The sequence below is a fragment of the Octopus sinensis genome, linkage group LG3 (assembly GCF_006345805.1).
Source record: "Octopus sinensis linkage group LG3, ASM634580v1, whole genome shotgun sequence".
NCBI classification, from domain to species: Eukaryota; Metazoa; Mollusca; class Cephalopoda; order Octopoda; family Octopodidae; genus Octopus; species Octopus sinensis.
The window spans coordinates 19,758,136-19,781,741 of NC_042999.1; the positions used below are offsets into that span (position 1 = coordinate 19,758,136).

The 23,606-nt window shown below is 38.7% G+C and overlaps 1 protein-coding gene across 2 annotated transcripts in view; it reads right to left on the reverse strand.

Moving 5' to 3' along the window:
- The window catches only part of LOC115209969 (protein draper-like), a 51,823-nt gene that overhangs the window by 11,048 nt on the left and 17,169 nt on the right, over positions 1–23,606 (reverse strand). For both annotated transcript variants that reach the window (XM_029778619.2, XM_029778620.2), the window contains exons 3-8: positions 20,928–21,065; positions 20,065–20,214; positions 15,783–15,926; positions 12,407–12,550; positions 4,160–4,414; positions 1,264–1,446 (exon numbers count right to left, since the gene is read on the reverse strand). In XM_029778619.2, the coding sequence (XP_029634479.1) occupies positions 1,264–1,446; positions 4,160–4,414; positions 12,407–12,550; positions 15,783–15,926; positions 20,065–20,214; positions 20,928–21,065 (1,014 nt within the window). The remainder of the gene's footprint in view (positions 1–1,263; positions 1,447–4,159; positions 4,415–12,406; positions 12,551–15,782; positions 15,927–20,064; positions 20,215–20,927; positions 21,066–23,606) is intronic.

A 23,606-nucleotide genomic window follows, 5' to 3' on the forward strand; every position in this document is an offset into this window, starting at 1 on the left:
AACACCTAAAGCTCCACGAGGCCCCGGCAGGGGGTGGTAGTGAACCCCGCTGTACTCTTTCACCACAAATTTCTTTCACTCTTTCTTCTTACTTCTGCCACAAAGCAGAGGAACCATGGTGTAACTCACTATGGTGAGGTAAACTTTCAGACCCTAGTCTAGATTGCGAATCCTCTGTACCCCAGGATGGTTCAGCTCTCCACCCGTTAAAAGCCACAGTTTACGGCATGAGGATAGCTTTCGCACCCGTGCAACCGCCAGTCTATCGCATGTGGTGGGTGGATCTTCAAGTTGCCCCACGCATTCTTAGTAGCTTAGAGTAGGCTTGAATTAGAGATTATTCTTTGTGGCTAATGGCGTGAGTCCTGACTGGAAGAACAAGAAGAAGAGAACATCTGCATTAAGTTTATCTTTATAACGCCGGACAAAATACGAAATGGCGTATCGTCCGTCTTTATGTTCTCAGTTCAAATTCCGGCGGGACGGAAAATTCTAACTGGGCCCCACCTGGATCGTCATGTGCTGTTTATCTTGATATGAGATCACCATGTCGTGCGCATATGGTTGTGATGCATGTGCCTGTTGTACCCTTATCAGACGGGTAGCCATATGTGCACGACATGGTGATCTCATATCACGATAAACAGCACATGACGATCCAGGTGGGGCCCAGTTAGAATTTTCCGTCCCGCCGGAATTTGAACTGAGAACATAAAGACGGACGATATGCCATTACGCATTTTGTCCGGCGTTATAAAGATAAACTTAATGCAGATGTTCTCTTCTTCTTGTTCTTCCAGTCAGGACTCACGCCATTAGCCTCAAAGAATAATCTCTAATTCAAAGCGAAAGTTAGTCTAACAGCTGTTTCTGGGATAGTAGAAATATCTTAAGCTAAGCCTGAAAGCAATGAAGTCATAAAAGAATCATCCATAACCTGCAGTAAGCAACATGTATTAAAATAAAAGTATTCAGAACACAGAATAACATGTAACAAAAACAATTTCCAAACATATTTACATTCTCATATAACAGTTAAGAACATCACCATTATTGTATTACGCATGCACGGAAGTGTTTGTTCGACTAGGTGCTGCTGGCTTAATTATGCACGACTCAAGTTAGAGAAGGGGTGCGCATTATACACAAGGTTTCGGTTTTTCAGAAGTACAGCCTCCCTAAAAATTCCCTGCGTTTTATACTCGAGGCTTTGCGGTATAAATCAGTATTTTTAAAGTGAAATAACAGATTTACATAACTTACGTAATACTTCCACTTCACATAGAGTAAGTCTTCTCTTTTTTCCTTCTAACGATATTTTGACATTACTTGAATTTACTGGTTTTTGACATTTAATATTGATTACTTCTTTCATGTATTTATCTTTTCTGCCCTCAAAACAAAGTGTTGATTCAAGATAAACTTTAAATCCTTCCAGACTTTGACCTTGAATCGAAATATAAGAGTAAAACTGAAATCAGATGTTAGCTATATTGAGAATAATTAAAAAAAAAAAAAAAAAAATCATTTCAAAAGATCACTTAGGGAAGGGTTTCCCTTTCTTATAATTTGTCTAATTAAATCATTAGACGAGTTAGATTGATGGAAAAGAGTGTGTCATTATTTTTCCTCCCCGGTGAGTCACCTTCCTTTTTGTTTAGGGAAATATTCCACCGTAAGTTACCATCCCAGGTCCAGGCCCACATAACTCAGACCGAGATCAAGTACCTGCGACAGTTAGCGAAATCAGCTGACAAACAATTTTCGTCCGTTGGGGTTATGGTCAACGTCATAGTATCAGCCACGAGTCATGGTAGAGTTAGGGAAGACGACCTTTGCTTCTACCACACAAAGTACAGGAAAAAGGCTACCAGGTGTAAACAACCATGTAGCTTCAAGATCCCTTGGCCATCGGCTCCGGGAAACTTCAGAGTCGGCTGCCATTGAATGTGAACCCTTTTAAAACCTAGCCAGGCTCATGGGCCCGGTTTCCCGGTTTCAATGGCGCATGTGTTCCCCAGCTGGACCATCGCAGCGTTACTCATTTTTGCCAGCTGAGTTGACTGGACCAACGTGAAAAGAGGTATTTTTCTCAAGAACACAACGCGTCGCTCGGTCCAGGAATCGAAACCACAATCTTACGATCATGATGCTGACACCCTAACCACTAAGCCATGTGACTCCACACACCAACAATTATAATGTTCTTTAAATTCTCTGTATAAAGACTATTTCGACACAAACGAACTCATTTAGTACGAACCGACACCGGAATTGCTAAAAACAGCAGCGTCAACATCTCCGTCCAGTCACACATCATTGTCTTGAAAATGGCAGGCTGGAAATCCTTTGATCAGAGGTACCATCATCATTATCATCATCATCATCATCATCATCATCATCATCATCATCATCATCATCATTATTATTATTATTATTATTATTATTATTATTATTGTTGTTGTTGTTGTTATTGAGTGAGAGAGCAGTGCATGCCATCAAATTGACACTGGGGTAAAATATACGAAGCCCGGTATACCCATCATGATTACCCGTCTGATAAGGTACATTAGGCACATGCCTCACAACCCTATGTGCGTGACATGGTGATCTCATATCAAGATAAACTGCACATGACATTGCAGGTGGGGGCCCCAGTTAGAATTTACTTCTGGTCGAGTAGCCCATCCCGCTCAAAAGGTCCCTGAATAAGGGTTGTTTAAGGATGTTAAATGAAACACCCATGTTTCCAGAGGTGAATTATTATTCAAACCCCAAAGTATCCCCTCTCAACACATGGCTATGATGCTCCCCCACTACTTCTGCTCATGATCAGAGATGCACATCTCGTCAGCCACTAAGGGACATGCTCAACTGGTTAAGGTCAAACAACTGACAAGCAAATCTGTGGTATTGAGCAGAATATTTGCTGGGATTTTTCTTTGTCTATTTCTTTTGCGTTTAGTTTAGTGCAGTATTTACCATGAAGGGGCTTTTCTTGCCATCGTTTTATCATGGCTCGTTGCTGTTCTATTTTTAGTTTGGATTTCATTTGTTTTATAGCTTTTGTTGTTTCTTCATCATCTTCTTCTTCTTCTTTGTGTTTATTAGGTGGTATGATTTCTTGTTTGTATTTGTCAGCTTCCTTAAATACTGAGAACAGTTTTTTGTTTTGCTCGTGTTTTGCTGCTATCTGGATCAGTTTTCCTTCCTTCTGAAGTAGGTATTTTTGCAGTCCTATGGTGGTTATTTTATAGTAGTTTTCCAGCTGTATAAGGCCTCTACCACCTTCTATACGTTGTATATATAGTCTTTCTATGTCAGATTTTGGGTGATGCATCCTAGATCCTGTCAGTATTTTTCTTGTTTTCCTATCTATTTTGGACAGTTCATTTCGTGTCCAGTTAAGGATATTGTATCTGTAACTTATAACTGGGACAGCTAAAGTGTTGATACCTATTATCTTGTTTTTAGCATTGAGCTCTGTTTTTAGTATTGATCTAACTCGTCTATAATATTCTTTTTTTATTTTCTCTTTCATTTGTGTGTGTTGTGTCTTATCTAGTTCATGGATTCCTAAGTATTTGTAAGTTTGGCTTTGGTCTAATTCTTTTATTCATTGGTTTTATCTAGTGTGATGTTGTTACTTTTAACTAGTTTTCCTCTTTTCATGGTTACTTTGGCGCATTTTTCTAATCCAAATTTCATATCTATTTCTTTGGTAAATCCATGAACTGTCTTTAATAGCGTTTCCAGCTGTTTGTCATTTGCAGCGTATAGTTTTAGGTCATCCATATATAAAAGGTGGCTGATCGTTTTGCCGTAACATTTATATCCGCATCCAGTTCTATTTAGCATATCAGATAGAGGTGACAGTGCCAAGCAGAAAAGGAGTGGAGAGAGCGTGTATTATTATTATTATTATTATTATTATTATTATTATTATTATTATTATTATTATTATTATTATTATTAATAAGGGTTGTTTAAGGATGTTAAATGAAGCACCCATGTTTCCAGAGGTGAATTATTCAAACCCCAAAGAATCCCCTCTCAACACATGGTTATGATTCTCCCCTACTACTTCTGCTCATGGTCAGGACTTATTGTAGAACTTAGTAATAGCAATAACGAAAGTAGTATTTTTAGCAGTACTTACTTTCATTCATTTGATTGTAGATTCTCAGTTGAGATATCATGTATGGTTTATCAAGCGTCACTTGCCAGTATGGATCGGTTTCAGATTTAGTTTGGGCACAGGATTTATGTGGAACTGCATGATCAAAATTACCGTCAACCGCCTTGTCGGATGTCATTATGTCGAACTCACTACACTTTCCATTGTAGCAAATGTTTTCTCCTAACTTTCTATAAATACTTGTTTGATTTGTTTGTTTACCTTGAGCAATATTAACTGAAAAAAAAGATTGACGTCTGAATTAATTATCCAGTACAAACATTTTCTTATTCTTTTACTTGTTTCAGTCATTTGACTGCGGCCATGCTGGAGCACCGCCTTTAGTTGAGCAAAGTGATACCAGAACTTATTCTTTCCATCGGTCTTTTTTGCCGAACCGCTAAGTTACGGGGACGTAAACACATCAGCATCGGTTATCAAGCAATGTTGGGTGACAAACACAGACACAAAAACATACACACACAACACATAGATACATACATACATACATACATACATACATACATTACAGACATACATTACATACATTACATAAATACATTACAAACATTACATACATACATACACACATTACATACATTACATACATACATACATACATACATACATACATTACATACATACATTACATACATACATACATTACATACATACATACATTACATACATACATACATACATACATACATTACATACATACATACATTACATACATACATATAGGACGGGCTTCGTTCAGTTTCCGTCTACCAAGTCCACTCATAAAGCTTTGGTCGGCCCGTAGCTATAATAGAAGACACTGGCCCAAGGTGCCACGCAATGGGGGTGAACCCGGAACCATGTGGTTGATAAGCAAGTTATTTACCACGCAGCCACTCCTGCGCTTTTAGTTCAATATATTTCGAAAGCGTGTTTTGTGAATCAAGGACACACTTCTATAGATCCAGTTTTCTGTACATAATAACATAGATGCAGAGTATAATCTATGTATATAAAAGTAAGGTTGTGTGTCTGTCTACTCCGATTTAGATTCCTAACTACTCCCACATTTTCGGGTGCAGTTTAACTAAAACCGGGTATCTTATAGTCGTGATTCTTATCTAGCCCTTCTGGGTATTTGCGCGCGTCTACGATGAGTCTACGATTTAAAAAATAATTTACCATCATTTTTTTCCCTTTTAATGCATATTTTTTTTTAATATAAGGGAAGTAACTCTCTAAAAATGTCTACGATGAGTCAACGATTTAAAAAAAATTTACCATCATATTTTTTCCATTTTTAATGCATCTTTTTGCTATTTGTTGACTATAACTCTCTAAAAATGCTTTATAGTTATTTCCCTTACAAACCCGAGCAACGCCGGGCGATACTGCTAGTTTGATATATACTAAGTTTGTATCGGCCAAAAGAATCGAATTTGAAATGGCATTTACAACACAAAAACTTAACAATTATAAAAGTACTATACACACACACATATATATATATATATATATATATATATATATATATATATATATATATATATATAACGGGAAGCTTTATGAAAATAGACAAAAGACGAAGGCAGGTGGAAAACAAACAAACAATTGTATTAGTATGGCGCTCAGGAAATATATAAATAAAACAAGTCTTTAACGTTTCGAGCCTACGCTCTTCAACAGAAAGATACACAGAGAGAAAAAAAACACAGAAAGAAGGAGAGAAAAAAAATGCGTGCAGTAACTAACGAATCAACATGGCGATCTGATTTCGGCCAGAGGTCAAAGATCAAACATGAGACGCAAGAGCGAAATAAGGGGAGATAATAGGGTTGATAATAGGGTTGAGTGACCCTAGGATAGGTCTGGACAGGCGTATGTTTGGGGTTGGTGTATGTATTAGTACGTATTAGTATGTATTAGTTGGTGTATATATTAGTATGGCACATCATATATGATGTGATGTGTAAAGTCGTGTGGTGTAGTGAGAAGAGGGAGAGGGAGAGAAGAGGGGGGAGAAGGGGAGGGGAAGAAGAGGGGGAGGAGAGGGGGAAGAGGAGAGGAGGGGAGAAGGAGGGAGGAGGAGGGGAGGAAAGAGGGGAGGGGGAGAGAGAGAGCAGAGGGAAGAGGGAAGGAGGGAGGGAGAAAGAGGGAAGAAGGGAAGGGGAGTAGGGGTGAAAGGATGAAGGACTGAAGAAGTAGGGGTCGGGGGGGAAAGGATAGGTGAGGAGGGGGAGAGGGGGGTTAGATGAGGAGGGGGGGAGAGTTGAGACCAAATGGCGTATAAGAGCGAAGAGAGAAGATTAATTCCTGTTCACGGCGCAAACGGGAATCCGGATGGCCTCTGTGTAAGGACAAACCGAACACAGATAGGTGTTGCAAGGAGTGACCGGTGGAGCGGAAATGGCGTGAGACCGGTGTGTCGTTCGCAGGTGGATGTCACGAAGGTGTTCCGCGGACCGGTCAGCCAAGCGGCGTCCCGTTTGTCCGATGTACAAGGAATTGCAGAGAGAGCAAGAGACGCAATAGATAATATTGCTGGAGGTGCAGGTGAAGGAGTGGATGATGGGATAGGGTCGATGGTGGGTGCTAGTGAGGCGGGTGGTGTTGGAGAGGTAAGGGCAAGTGCGGCAACGTGGGCAGAAGCAGGGGAACGAGCCGGGTTGGGAGGTAGGGTCAGGGAAGGAGCTATGGACCAAAAGGTCTCGAAGGTTGTGGGCTCGTTTGAAAGAGGGGAGGGGTCGGTTAGGGAAGAGGTGTGAAGTGGACGGGTCGGACTGGAGATGACGGAAAGCTCGAAGAATGGTGCGTTGGAGACGTAGGGTCGTGTGGTGGTAAGTGAGGGGAAAAGGGAAGCGGGAGACTACAGGGCGGGTTCGGGGAGAGAGAGCAGATACACGGTCCACGGACCGTGCTCTGGCAAGGGCGGTGTGGATAGTGGTGAGGGGGTATCCACGTAGGGTGAAGTGGTGAGCCATACGTTGAGACTGAGTCTCAAAGTCATGGTCGTCACTACAGAGCCTACGTAGACGGAGGAATTGGGAATAGGGGATGGAAAGCTTGGTGTGTTCTGGGTGGGAGGAAGAGAAGTTGAGGTATGAGTGTGAGTTTGTGTGTTTGTAGTGAATGGAGGTGGTAAGAGTGGAGTGAAGAATGCTAACCGAAATGTCGAGGAAGAGACAGAGGTGTTGGAGATAGTGGAAGTGAAGTGGAGGGCTGGATGGAAAGATTGGACGAAAGAGAGGAAGGAATCTAGATGTTCGCGGGAGAGTGAGGTGGCACCGATAATGTCGTCAATGTAACGACCATATAGTTCAGGAGTGGGACCAGTGAAATTAGAGAATATTTGGGCCTCAACATATATATATATATATATATGTATATATATATATATATATATAAAACTGTAGTTGTGTGAGTGTCTGTCCCCTTCGATTTAGATTCCTAACTACTCCCACATTTTGCGATGCAGTTTAACCAAATTCGGGTATCTTATAGTCCTGATTCATATCGAGCCCGTCTGAGTATTAGCGCGCGTCTACAATGAGTCTACGATTTTAAAAATAATTTAACATCATTTTTTATTCCATTTTAATGCATAATTTTTCGTGTGTCGATGGCGGCGGAGTTGGCGGCCATGGTCACACCTGCACCTGTTTGCTTCTCCCCCTTCTTCCCTCCCTCGTGAAGCTGTGGGGAAGGGAGTGTAAGGAAATCAACGTCGTAAAGCGTTGTCAAGGAGACCAGCGTTCTTTTAGAACAACGACTTCATGGCTTGAAGACACTAAAACAGAAATGGCTAAGAAAGCCCGAATTGGCATCTATAAGGGAAGTAACTCTCTAAAATTGCTTATATAGTTATTTCCCTTACAAACCCGAGCAACGCTGGGCGATACTGCTAGTATATATATAAAACTGTCAAGAATATTGAAAAAGTAATAATTACATATTGTATAATTTTCTTCAATTCTACATAAGGCTGAATTTTTTAGCTCTAACTTATATTTTTAAAATTTTGATGAAATTTAATAAATATAAAATTACATAGGTACAATTTGCCCAAGGTACCACTCGGTGGGACTGAACCCGGAATCATAGGGTTGGGAAGCAAACTTCCTACCACACAGTCACTCCTGCGCCTATCTCTATTACTACTACTGCTGCTGCTGCTACCACCACTACTACCACCACTACTACCACTACTACTACCACCACCACCACCACCACCACTACTACTACTACTACTACTACTACTACTACTGCTGCTGCTGCTGCTGCTGCTGCTAGTACCACTACTACTGCTGCTGCTGCTGCTGCTGCTGCTGCAACTACTACTACTACTACTACTACTACTACTACTACTACTACTACTACTACTACACTACTACTACTATCTCTGCCTGTGACGAAACTCAACACCTTCTTCCTTCTTCAGTCTCCGTTTCCCTACAACTTCAACAAAGACAAGCATAACCCAAATTTAGTTAGTCCACTGCCTCTCATTTAAGTCGAAATCCAGAATTATGACGCTGTTCTTTACGACTGATATATCTGCACATACCTTGACTGCTATTTCCCTTATCTACCTGGAACAAAATGCTCAATTCATAGAAGTAACTTCAACCATAGAATTCATGCTACAAGTTTAACACTACTAAAGGATCTTTTCCTTTTGAACGGCAGATGTCAATACAATTTCTAGTTAACTAAACACTTTTAAACTTCGTGTACTGGTAGAATGTGTTTATAAAACATCATTTTTTTCTTGGTTTTATTGAGAAAATTCTATAGTTTGTAAGATATTTCGTCTGAAAATCCGAGCATTTCGGCAATTTTAACCATTCGATTACCTCCATTCAACTAAAATCCTTTGCTGCGTCTAAAACTGAGACAACATCCTGTAACTAACCCTAAGCCTCCCCCCCTAACCCTAACCCTAACCCTAATTTTTTTTTCTTAATTGTTAAATTAATTGATTCCATTGCTTTAGTTTTTTTACACGCGTAACAATTAAATTATTTTAACAATTAAGAAAAAAAATTAGGGTTAGGGTTAGGGTGAGGTTTAGGGTTAGTGACAGGATGTTGTCTCGCCTTCCCCAACATGACAAGTTATATCTACAGCAATATTTTATGCTCACACTTCTCCCTTGGATCCGACGTACAATCAAAAGCAACACTCCTAGCCAACATCAAAATCTTCATAAAAACATACCCTTTTGCAGTAGTTTTATATCATGGTGTTAGATAAATAGACTAACGAAGCAGGGGTAAAGAAATAATTACACGATCCACAACGATTACTGTTAGACAAGGTTAAAAGCTCTCAGCCAATGTCTCACAGTGAACTTCTTAGCCTGAACTACTGACATTTCTTTATTTTGTAACAATGTGTCAGTTCACTTTTAGTCACTTCCTTCCACTTTTAATCCTTCCACAACAAGTTGTGCCGGTGCGTAAGTTTCCCTCAACTCAGGAAACAAGGAAACATACATCAGAAAAAATAAATAAACTCAACAGCCCCAGGATAACCTTTCCAACATTTTAGGAAACTGAAGCAGACGATTTCATCTCAATCGAAGGAGAGGAGCTTTCTCCGTCCGGGTTGCGGATCCGTGGAACAAGCTGCCAGACGAGATGGTGAAGATGCCGACGACCGCTTTGTTCAAAGCCTCCCTGGACCTCAAGTGGCCTGAACTCTTTACATGAACACCACCCTGTACTTAACTCCATGTCCCCCTACATGGCCTTGCTATTTGCTTTTGAGCCAAATTAACTAACTAACTAACTAACACTACCGACAAAACCGCTAGTGTAACCACAACTTGATCCACCAAATATTCCTTAACCAGACAAATTATTCTTTTTTATCCATGTGGAACCTGGCAAAAGAATTTCAGAAAACTGCCTTGGCTGTCATACTGTACATCTGTCATTACCCCTAGTGCAAAAACTGCTCCCATCGCTGCCATAAAGCCATCAGTCTCTCTCGAGGCCTTTCAAAAAATGTAATCAAGCCACTACTCTAATCTTAACATTTTTGCTGAATGCACAAATCATCAGATCAACCTTTCATGCGATAAGATCTTTTCTTTTTTTCCCTCTCTTTCTCCATCGGTTACGACGATGAGGGTTCCGGTTGATCCGATCAACGGAACAGTCTGCTCGTGAAATTAACGTGTAAGTGGCTGAGCACTCCACAGACACGTGTACCCTTAACGTAGTTCTCGGGGATATTCAGCGTGACACAGAGAGTGACAAGGCCGGCCCTTTGAAATACAGGTACAACAGAAACAGGAAGTAAGAGTGAGAGAAAGTTGTGGTGAAAGAGTACAGCCGGGATCACCACCATCCCTGCCAGAGCCTCGTGGAGCTTTAGGTGTTTTCGCTCAATAAACACCCACAACGCCCGGTCTGGGAATCGAAACCGCGATCCTACGACAGCGAGTCCGCTGCCCTAACCACTGGGCCATTGCGCCTCCACATGCGATAAGATAGAAAGATCAACATAGAGTTACCGACCAGTGAGGAATATTACCACGAATCACCCGAGAGAGTGTCGACATGAATTCGGATTCCCTCAAGCAATTTTCTGGATGAATTCACTGGACGATGGCTATTTTGCTGAAAATCTTCTATCGCAGCTGATTGTCCCAGTTTTCAAAAAGGAAAACAAATTACAGGAGTGGCTGTGTCGTAAGTAGCTTGCTAACCAACCACATGGTTCCGGGTAAGGTCCCACTGCGTGGCATCTTGGGCAAGTGTCTTCTGCTATAGCCCCGGGCCCACCAATGCCTTGTGAGTGGATTTGGTAGACGGAAACTGAAAGAAGCCTGTCGTATATATGTATATATATATATATATATTTGTGTGTCTGTGTTTGTCCCCCTAGCATTGCTTGACAACCGATGCTGGCGTGTTTATGTCCCCGTCACGAAGCGGTTCGGCAAAAGAGACCGATAGAATAAGTACTGGGCTTACAAAAGAATAAGTCCCGGGGTCGAGTTGCTCGTTTAAAGGCGGTGCTCCAGCATGGCCGCGGTCAAATGACTGAAACAAGTAAAAGAGAGTAAAAGAGAGTGCTCGCAGCAAAGCACCGACCGATCTTACCTTATTGTCAAATTATTTGATAGAGTGATGAAGTCTCGAGTAAGTCACTTCCTGGAAAGTAAATCAACTTTTTTCAAAACAATGTTTTGTTTTGCACCAGCAGCGACTACTTAAGACAGCTCTGGTATCATATTCATCCTAGCCTAAAGGCCCCAAGAGAGGGTTTCAATGCATTTATCTTCACTTCAGCGAGGCTTTCAATAAATTTAATCACAGTATACTGTCAAAGTAACTATCCAACATCGGGGTCTGAGGGAAATCATTAAGGTGGATTTAAGCATGTGAAGATCGACGGCGTTCGATCAAGTTCAGCCCCTGTCATCAGTGGAGCCCGTCAAGGCCATGTATCGGACCCATTTCTCTTCATTATTTACATTAGGGACACCATTCACGTTGTCATAGCAACATAAAAATTGACATGATCCGCAGAGTGTGCTCGTGGGTTCACAGAACTTTCTGATCTAGAGATGCTCCTAATATTCATCCTTCGCTTCTCTATCATCGCCCGTCCTCACGTATGAAACTGTTATGCGTTCTGGTCTCTCTACTCGAAAGTAAGTATAAAAATTAAAGCATCCCAGAGATCAATCAAAGAAAAAGCAAGACGACATGACAGGTTTTGACTTCTGGGATCGGATCGCGAGGCTCAAGCTTTATTCCCTCTAACGCCGCCATGGGTGTTATATCATTTGTATAATGTGGAAAATATCCCAACATTGTCCAAATGATGTTGGATTCAACTTCAAAATTCACTCTAGACTTGGTCCCAATGCCATCTGTCCTCTACAAAAATTGCCCTCGCATCACATTACAACACCGAGACTGAACTATTTTGCCTCAACTTGCCCTGCTCTCTTCAACACCAATCCAAGACATATAAAGGAAGATATAAAAATCCCAACAGTCAAACGTTTCCCGGATGTATAACCCCAAAAAGTTCCAGATAAAGCAACTACACTCGGATGTATCCCTGCAAACAACTCTTTGTACGCAAGGGCTATGGTGCCCAAAGCACGATTAAATGTCTTTATAGGTGCTGTTGTTAAATTAGTGATGGCTTGGGTAAATTATGGCCGAAATCTAAGTATCTCCATACCCTTAACAAATATGTACTCACCATACGTTTGCTTGTCACACTTCTTTCCATGCCATCCATCTTCGCAGCCATTTTTACAGATTCCAGAAATTTGGTGACATGATTCCCCTCGAGAACAATGACATTCATTTGTACAATTTTTTCCATACAATTCGGGTGGACATCCTAAATTGATAATATCGAAACAATTTCTTTTTATTACGTTTATATATTTGTTGCGTAAGATTTTTTATGTGAAGTCGTGTGTTGAAACAGATATTGTTGTATTTCGGAATGGTCATTTTGCCAGTTTAGCTAATAAACATAGACGCACAAGAGATATACGCATGCGCAAATGAAGACACATACAATAGAAATACAAAATGGCTGACGGTTAGTAAGGAGAGACACACAAATAAGAAAGAAGAAAACAAAGGACCACTGATGCGGTCACAGAAGAACTTTGGTCGAAATAAGATTAAAATTAATGTAAAAAATAAATAACACTGAAACAAAGTAACACCAAATATATAGTGCGTGTGTTTTCATTGGCTAAACTGGTAAAATGACCATTCCGAAATACAACAATTTTGAGTACTAATCCATCTAAATGATTCTGTAAGCCTCGAAATTGATGGTAATCAGAAGGGGAGAGTTCCGGCAAATAAAGCAGGTAAGGGATTTTCTCCCAGCCAAGTTCCTCGATTTTCTTCAGATGCAATCTTTGCACTGTGAGACCATGCATTATCATCTTGAAACACCACTGCTTTACCATTCGCTAAAGCAGGCCTTTATTCAAAGCATACAAGTTCTTTGATTCTTGGCAATAGGTGTGAGCAGTAATGGTTGCATTAGTTGGTAGCACCGCAAAGTGGAAAATTCTCACCAAACAGGAAGAAGAAACTTTTTTGCCCGGAAGTCCTTTTAGAGTCGTGGTTTAACCTGTTCTTCACAGCTAAGCCATTGCCTGCATCGGTTATAGTTTTCTTTACAAACCCATTTTTAATCACCAGTCACTAATCTGTCCCAAGGTGGAGGCACATGGCCTAGTGGTTAGAGCAGCGGACTAGCGGTCGAGGGATTGCGGGTCCGAATCTCAGACCGGACGATGTGTGTATTTATGAGCGAAATACCTAAGCTCTACGCGGCTCCGGCAGAAGGTAATGGCGAAACTTCTGCTGACTCTTTCGCCTCAACTTTCTCTCACTCTATCCTCCTGCATCTTGCAGCTCACTTGCGATGGACTGCGTCCCGTCCAGGTGGGAAATCTATACGTGAAGGAAACCGGGAAACCGGCCCCAATGAGCCAGGCATGACTCGAGAAGGAACAAACAAAAAATCTGTCCCAAGGTGGTGAAATACGCTTATGAGAGTAAAGAGACGAGCAGATGTCCACTCGTGATTTTTAGTTGGCTTCTGTCAACTCATGGGGAACCTATTTTCCGAGTTTCTGTTCCTATCCAAGCCGTTGAAGATGGCGATGAACAGTTGAAAGTTTTGGATTGAGCTTGCTTGCCAATTCTTCAACTGACACAGCATTATACTTCTCAAGCTCTGGCAACAGATGTTCATCGACAAATGCAAATTCAACATGGCGTCACATTCGCGGTCTCTCACTTCGGCTGACGTTACGATTTTTGAAAACTGCAAACCATTTTCTGTGACTTCTTTCGTTGAAGCACTCTTCTCCATAAACAGAACGGGTATTTCGGGCTGTTTCTGCAGCACTGTTTCCCTTAACATTATGTTTCCCATAACATTATGTTTCACATAACACTATATTTCCCATAACATTATGTGCCTTGAATACTTCTTCGAGGCGTTCATCTTTGAGCGGTTAATATTAGTAATTAATTCAATCAGATTATTCTTCAACAAGAAATTATAATAATTTAAAGATTTCCAAATTAATATGTGTCTCAATCAATACATTTGACGTTTCAGAATACAGTAAAATTTGATAGAAATTACATATATGATAGTTCAGACATTACTTTTGGGATGTCGTGATATATAACACAGTGCCCCAGCATGGCCGCAGTCCAGTGACTGAAGCAAAACATATATCTACACAAATATTTGTGATCTATACTCTTTCTCTTTTACTTGTTTTCAGTCATTTGACTGCGGCTATTGTTTCATTAAAGTCATGTATCACCTTGACCTTCGAAACGTGGAGTAGATGAAACAAAGCTGACTGAAGAAGGCGAATTTTCCTTGTTTTGTATGTCCTGTACTCTATTTTTTCGTTGTTTAAGAAAAATGTCCATTTCCTTGGTTTTGTGTTTATGTTTTCGTTTCTCATGGTGTTCGACGATTTTTTTGTGTCGTGTACCCATATATGCATGTATATATACATGTAGAGGTAGGTACGTAAATATATGTATGTATATATGCATATGTTTTATTTATTTATTAACTTATTATATGACGGAACGCATGCATCCATTTCTAAGTAAGCTTGTTCTTAATATATATGTGTGTGTGTGTGTGTGTGTGTGTGTATCTGTGTTTGTGCCCCCAACATCGCTTTGACAACCGATACTGGTGTGTTTACATCCCCGTAACCTAGCGGTTCGGCAAAAGAGACTGATAGAATAAGTACTAGGCTTACAAAGAATAAGTCCTGGGGTAGATTTGCTCGACTAAAAGGTGGTGCTCCAGCATGGCCACAGTCAAATGACTGAAATACGTAAAAGAGTAAAAGATTAATAAGAGACCTGTTGAAAAGTTGTCTTCTTAAAAAGTTGTTTCGATGAAAAATTGCTTCGAAAAGAAGTTGTGAGATGAATTATTGTTTGATAAAAGGTTTTGGTATCAATGATCGCACTTAACATTTGGAAAAACATTTGATGATAGTTTTATAAAGACTCTTTTTACTCTTTTACTTGTTTGCCATACTGGAGCACCGCCTTTAATCGAGCAACTCGACCCCGGGACGTATTCTTTTATTTTTTGTAAGCCCAGTACTTATTCTATCGGTCTCTTTTGCCGAACCGCTAAGTAACGGGGACATAAACACACCAGCATCGGTTGTCAAGCAATGCTAGGGGGACAAACACACACACGCATATATATATATATATATATATATATAATATATATATATATATATATATATATACATATATATATATATACATATATATATATACATATATACAACGGGCTTCTTTCAGTTTCCGTCTACCAAATCCACTCACAAGGCTTTGGTCGGCCCGAGGCTATAGTAGAAGACACTTGCTCAAGGTGCCACGCACTGGAACTGAACCCGGAACCATGTGGTTGGTAAGCAAGCTACTTACCACACAACCACTCCTACGCCTATTGTTTGATAAATGATTTTGGTATCAATGATCGCACTTAACATTTGGAAAGGCATTTGATAATAGTTTTATAAAGCGAGACATCAACATACCAATTAACTTAATATGATTAACTCCGGCTTTGCCATCGATATACAATTTATCAGCCGTTGCATCACCAGTACACATTGTCTTATTTGTATTTGGTTTTAGGTTGCATTCCATTCCACCTGGATAGGTAACTCTCATCGTTGAATCTGTAGAGAAGGGTACATACAGAAAAATAAAAAGTATTGTGTCTGTAAATGTTAAGCTTAATTAAAAAATAAATTAAAGAAATGTGTGTGTATACATACATTCATACATACATACATACATACATACATACATACATACATACATACATACACGCATACATACACACACACACACACACATATATATATAAAATTAGAAAAAAACACCTTTTATCAATTCAAAATGAACAATTAAATTACACCATCTAGAAAACTACATATAACAGAAATATTAACATTAAAATAACAATAAAATGTCAAAGATTAAGTAAATTGCAATAATAATAATAATAATAATAATAATAATAATAATAATAATAACGTATATAAATTTATATACGTCATTATCATTATTATTATTTTTTTCTTTTTGCAATTTACTTAATCTTTGACATTTTATTGTTATTTTAATGTTAATATTTCTATTATATGTCATTTTCTAGATTGTGTAATTTAATTGTTCATTTTGAATTGATAAAAGGTGGGTCTTTTTTCTATTTTTTTTAATATAAATATATTATATATTGTGTGAAATTTGATTTAATATTTCTAAATTGAATTTTGTTTCCCCGTAAGTTTTGGATTTTATTTCCTCAAATATTAATAATTATATATCTATATATATAAAAGTGAAGTTGTGTGAGTGTCTGTCTCCTACGATTTAGATTCCTAACTACTCCCACATTTTGCGATGCAGTTTCACCAAATTCGGGTATCTTATAGTCGTGATTCATGTCGAGCCCGTCTGGGTATTAGCGCGCGTCTACGATGAGTCTACGATTTTAAAAATAATTTACCATAATCTTTTCTCCATTTTAACGCATATTTTTTCGTGTGTCGATGGCGGCGGAGTTGGCGTCCATGCTCACACCTGCACCTGTGTTACTTCTCCCCCTTCTTCCCTCCCTCGTGAAGCTGTGGAGAAGGGAGTGTAAGGAAACCAACGTCGTAAAGCGTTGTCAAGGAGACCAGCGTTCTTTTAGAACAACGACTTCATGGCTTGAAGTCGCCAAAACAGAAATCACTAAAAAAGCTGAAACAGATCCACAAAAACGGCAAAAACCGCCACACAGGGCAGGTTTCCTGTGCAAACAATTTGCACAACCGAATGTTTTAGCTGTTGCACAAATCTTTATATATAAAAGTGAAGTTGTGTGTCTGTCTCCTACGATTTAGATTCCTAACTACTCCCACATTTTGCGATGCAGTTTAACCAAAACCGGGTATCTTATAGTCATGATTCATATCGAGCCCTTCTTGGTATTGGCGCGCGTCTACGATGAGTTTACGATTTAAAAACAAAATTACCATCATTTTTTCCATTTTAATGCATTTTTTCGCTATTATATAAGGGATGTAACTCTCTAAAAATGTCTACGATGAGTCAACGATTTAAAAAAAAATTACCATAATTTTTTATTCCATTTTTAATGCATTCTTTTGCTATCTTTTTGCTATAACTCTCTAAAAATGCTTATATAGTTATTTCCCTTACAAACCCGAGCAACGCCGGGCGATACTGCTAGTATATATATAAATATATATATATATTGTTATATTTCGGAATGGTCATATTGACAGTTTAGCCAATAAATCTTGCTGAACAAATATATATATATATATTTTCAAACTTCTTTTTTACAAATATATATATATATATATATATATACCCATCAAATCATCATCATCATAATCAATATTATTATCATATCAACTTGAATTTGAATATATACATACATTATATTTTACACCCTGTGCAGCCGGATCCATGACTACATTTTAGTACTAATTTGCAGTGATCTCCCTTTTCTTACCTTATTAATGCATTGAAGTAGAATGAATATAACAGTATGCTTTCTGCCAAACATTTTTTGTGTTTCATGTTTACATAGAGAAGACTATTAAATACCGCCTACTATTTTTCTTAAACATGCTATGAAACCAGCTGAAGTCAATGAAATTGATAAATATGTTAAAGAGGGAGAGAAAGAGTAAATAATAAAGAAAGATCTACCTTTACGCTGCAGTACTTGCATTATTAATATTATTTAAGGTGGCAAGCTAACATGCCTTCTGATGATTTACTTTCAAATTCCGCCGAAGTCGATTTTGCCTTTCATTCTACGGGGTTTGATAGAATAAATCTCCTCCAGTACTAATCTGGATTTTGGCTAACTTGAAAGTTAATATATAAGCGTAGGAGTAGCTGTGTGGTCAGTAATTGCTTACGAACCACATGGTTCCGGGTCCAGTGTCACGTAGTGGCACCTTGGATAAGTGTCTTCTACTATAGCCTCGGGCCCACCAAAGCCTTGTGAGTGGATTTGGTAGACGGAAACTGAAAGAAGCCGTCGTATATATATGTATGTATATATCTCTTTTACTCTTTTACTCTTTTACTTGTTTCAGTCATTTGACTGCGGCCATGCTGGGGCACCGCTTTTAATCGAGCAACTCGACCCCGGGACTTATTCTTTGTAAGCCCAGTACTTATTCTATCGGTCTCTTTTGCCGAACCGCTTCGTGACGGGGACATAAACACACCAGCATCGGTTGTCAAGCAATGCTAGGGGGACAAACACAAACATGCACGCACACACACACATATATATATATACATATATACGACGGGCTTCTTTCAGTTTCCGTCTACCAAATCCACTCACAAGGCTTTGGTCGGCCCGAGGCTATAGTAGAAAACACTTGCCCAAGGTGGCACGCAGTGGGACTGAACCCGGGACCATCTGGTTGGTAAACAAGCTACTTACCACACAGCCACTCCTACGCCTATATATGTGTGTGTATATGTTTGTGTGTCTGTGTTTGCGTTTGTCCACCCCCCGCCAACATCGCTTGACAACCGATGCTGGTGTGTTTACGTCCCCGTAACGTAGCGGTTCGGCAAAAGAGACCGATAGAATAAGTACTAGGCTTGCAAAGAATGGGTCCTGGGTGGTCGATTTGCTCAACTAAAGGCGGTGCTCCAGCATGGCCACAATCACGTGATTGAAACAAGTAAAAGAGTAAAGAGTATATATCACATTGCCAATGTTTTCACAGATATTGCACATTTGGAATGATCATTATAAATTTTCTAATAAACATTAAAAATTGTACTCTGTCAACTCGAACCAATATTTTTGTGTTTCAAGCAAATCATTTTATTGTCAGTCAATAGATAATCTCTAAATTGAAAACAAATTAATTTCAATTTACTCTTTACTCTTTTTACTCTTTTACTTGTTTCAGTCATGTGACTATGGAACACCGCCTTTAGTCGATCAAATCGACCGCAGGACTTATTCTTTGTAAGCCTAGTACTTATATTATCGGTCACTTTTTTGCCGAACCGCTAAGTTACGGGAACGTAAACACACCAGCATCGGTTGTCAAGCGATGTTGGGGGGACAAACACGGACACACAAACACGCATATATGTATATAAACATATATACGACGCGCTTCTTTCAGTTTCCATCTACCAAATCCACTCGCAAGACACTTACCCAAGGTGCCACGCTGTGGGACTGAACCCGGAACCATGTGGTTGGTAAGCAAGCTCTTACCACACAGCACTCCTACGCCTATATATTTTTACCGTCATAAAAAATATATATTTCTTTACTACCCACAAGGGGCTAAATACAGAGAGGACAAACAAGGACAGACAAACGGATTAAGTCGATTATATCGATCCCAGTGCGTAACTGGTACTTAATTTATCAACCCCGAAAGGATGAAAGGCAAAATTGACCTCGGCAGAATTTGAACTCAGAACGTAAAGACAGACGAAATACCTATTTCTTTACTACCTACAAGCGGCTAAACACAGAGAGGACAAACAAGGACAGACAAACGGATTAAGTCGATTATATCGACCCCAGTGCGTAACTGGTACTTAATTTATCGACCCCAAAAGGATGAAAGGCAATGTCGACCAAGGCAGAATTTGAACTCAGAACGTAACGGCAGACGAATTACGGCTACGCATTCCGCCCGGCGTGCTAACGTTTCTGCCAGCTCGCCGCCGCACTGTCATAAAAAATATAACCACTACAATCATTATCAACAACATATTAGAAAATGAAATGTTTCTCACCAGAATAATTACTGTAAATTGCTACAGTATTAAATCTGTATGTGTTTCTAAATTGTATTCTAATTTGAGGTTTCACTGCAATTTGATTATGAGAGGAAAATAAATGCGAATAATTATTCCTCTCGTTCTGTATAAATTCATGATATTTCCCTGAATATAACGAAAAAGATAATTTTAGATTATTAAATTGAAAAATCGAAAAATGAAAACAAACATCAAATAACTTAAGAAAATATTCAGAGGGGTAATGGTATATTTTTGCTAACAAAAGTGATATTCACATTTGAATTACAACAAATATTAAGGTTAAGAAGGTAGACATTTTCTTTCACTGTAGAAAAAAAAAACGTCGCCCTTTTCAAGCCTAGCCAGGTTCATGGGTCCGGTTTCCCTATTTTTGTGGCGTATGTGTTCCCCCCAAGGAACAAGAAGAGAGAGTGAGAGAAAGGTGTGGCGAAAGAATACAACAGGGGTCGCCACCACCCCTGCCGGAGCATCGTGAAGCTTTTAGGTGCTTTCGCTTTTAAAAACACACAACGCCCGATTTGGGAATCGAAACCGCGATCCTCTGACCGCAAGACCGCTGCCCTAACCACTGGGCCATTGCGCCTCCACAATGAAGTCTTAAGGGGCATATATTTCCTTATATTCAGAAGGCCTTAATATTTTCCCATGTCTTACTTAAAATTTCGATTTAGTCAGAATGAAAATGTTGAGAGTGAAATTCATGCTTTAAACAATTGTATTTATTATCAGAAATACGTGCCTGTATCTTCGGTCAACCCAGTTTTAAGGAAATTACAATTTAAACAGAATATATATAAGAAGATAATCTTCAGTAATCCTGCTATTGCTTTACTTACTTCTTTGGCAATATGGCAATTTATATCCAAGTGAGCATCCTCTTTCACATTCACTAAGGATCCGGAAGCCACAGTCAGTAATGTTTTTACAGTGACACTGGAACTTTTGGTCTTTTCCAAATAAGTCAGTTCCGTAATCTTTAGAAAGATAAAACACCAACAATATCTCAAAATTTCTTTCAACAATTCATAAAATTTATTTCGTTCATATTAATCTTTAGATTAACATAGGGTGAAGATTCATACCTTATAAAGAACAAACTCAATGATGAGAACTAAATCAATCTACGTATTTACTTCTACGATGCTCTTCTATCTACTTTTAACATTAATTTATTATACATCGCATAATTTTGGTCTCAGACATATAAAGGATATGACAATGAGGGAATAAGAAATACATATTCTGAGGTTTTAAGTTTATTTACATTAGGTGCAGGAGTGGCTGTGTGGTATGTAGCTTGCTTACCAGCCACATGGTTCCGGGTTCAGTCCCACTGCGTGGCATCTTGGGCAAGTGTCTTCTAATATAGCCCCGGGCCGACCAATGCCTTGTGAGTGGATTTGGTAGACGGAAACTGAAAGAAGCCTGTCGTATATATGTATATATATATATGTATGTGTGTGTATATGTTTGTGTGTGTGTTTGTCCCCCTAGCATTGCTTGACAACCGATGCTGGTGTGTTTACGTACCCGTCACTTAGCGGTTCGGCAAAAGGGACCGATAGAATAAGTACTGGGCTTACAAAGAATAAGTCCCGGGGTCGATTTGCTCGACTAAGGGCGGTGCTCCAGCATGGCCGCAGTGAAATGACTGAAACAAGTAAAAGAGTAAGAGTATTTCCCTAATATCTAAAGACTCATTTTTTAATGACTCTTGTTATTTAGACATCACTCAATGATTAAAGGCTTTACATTCCGTTTCTACATTATCCAGTGCATCCATTTCTTTCTAAGAACTGTAGGGTATGATTTCAGTAGTTTGACCAACGACGGAGAGGGGCCATTTATCAGCTTAGACTTCTAGGTTTTCATTATTTGTTCTAATCTTCTTGAAATATTGAAGTTCTAAAATATTTAAGAGGTTCCTTCCATTTGACTTTTTTTTGCCATAGGGGACTCATATTGGGATATTTGAAAATTGAACATCCATAGAGGAGAACACACATGTATATATATATATATATATATATATATATATATATATATATAATATATATATATATATATATATATATAATCAATATAAGGGTAGCAAAAAATTCAATAGAAATTTTTTTGGCCACCAGCGGTCCAGTGAGAAAGAGAAAATAGTCACAGACTGTATATATATAATTTCAACAATATTAAGGAATGGCCCTGATAGGCCATTCGACTCACTAGAAAGAGCAGCCAAAGCTCAAACCGCTAAATAGTAGTAATTCAGAAATCAAAGGAAAATTAAAACATTTACCCTAATCATCCTTGGACAATGCATTGTTTCGACGTACTTTTGGCAAACTAGCCTAATTAAATTAAATTAAATTTAATCAAGTCAATCTACCACTGGCTTGTCTCATCGGCAAGAAGGCCAGGAGGAATAAATATTCCACGAGGCAGCTTCATCGATGCTTCGGGAATATATACTCTAAATTTTCAAAATCTACCGTAATCGCGCCAACTTATCAGCAGCAAATATAAACTGCTGATTTAATTTCAGAATTAGTTAAAAAATCATTAATTAATCAATATAAGGGTATTGTTGAAATATATATATATATATATATATATATATATATATATATATATATATATATATATATAGATATATATATATATGTCTTCAAACCTTGTTGAGAATTGACTACCCCGATATGATAAATTTGTCAACTGTTATTGCGTGGGGTTTAAATCTTGAAAGATGAGATTTAATTCTAAACTTTTACAAAGTCGAAAATGCATACTTATATTGATAACCAGAACTAAATCAGAGCAAAAAGAAAAATTACAATTTAACATTTGGTATTATAATAGAAAACGTAACTCATGAATATTTCACGAAATTAATGGTAAACCTATTGGATTATTTCTAAAAACTTCATCCAGAAAATCTGAAAACTTAGCTTGCATGTGTCTGTATGGAAAGAGTCATTCTCATGGAAAAGTGAAAGAAATTGGAATACGATGATTATTTAATGCACTTTATATAAGTATATATATATATATATATATATATATATATATATATATATATATATATATAGGCGCAGGAGTGGCTGTGTGGTAAGTAGCTTGCTTACCAGCCACATAGTTCCAGGTTCAATACCACTGCGTGGCATCTTGGGCAAGTGCCTTCTACTATAGCCTCGGGCCGACCATGTCTTGTGAGTGGATTTGGTAGATGGAAATATGTATATGTATGTATGTATGTGTGTGTGTGTTTGTGTGTCTGTGTTTGTCCCCCTAGCATTGCTTGACAACCGATGCTGGTGCGTTTATGTCTCCGTCACTTAGCGGTTCGGCAAAAGAGACCGATAGAATAAGTACTAGGCTTACAAAGAATAAGTCCCGGGGTCGATTTGCTCAACTAAGGGCGGTGCTCTAGCATAGCCGCAGTCAAATGACTGAAACAAGTAAAAGAGTAAAGAGTAAAGAGTATATTATTCAAAGAAATTCCAAACTTGTTTTTTTATGTTTTA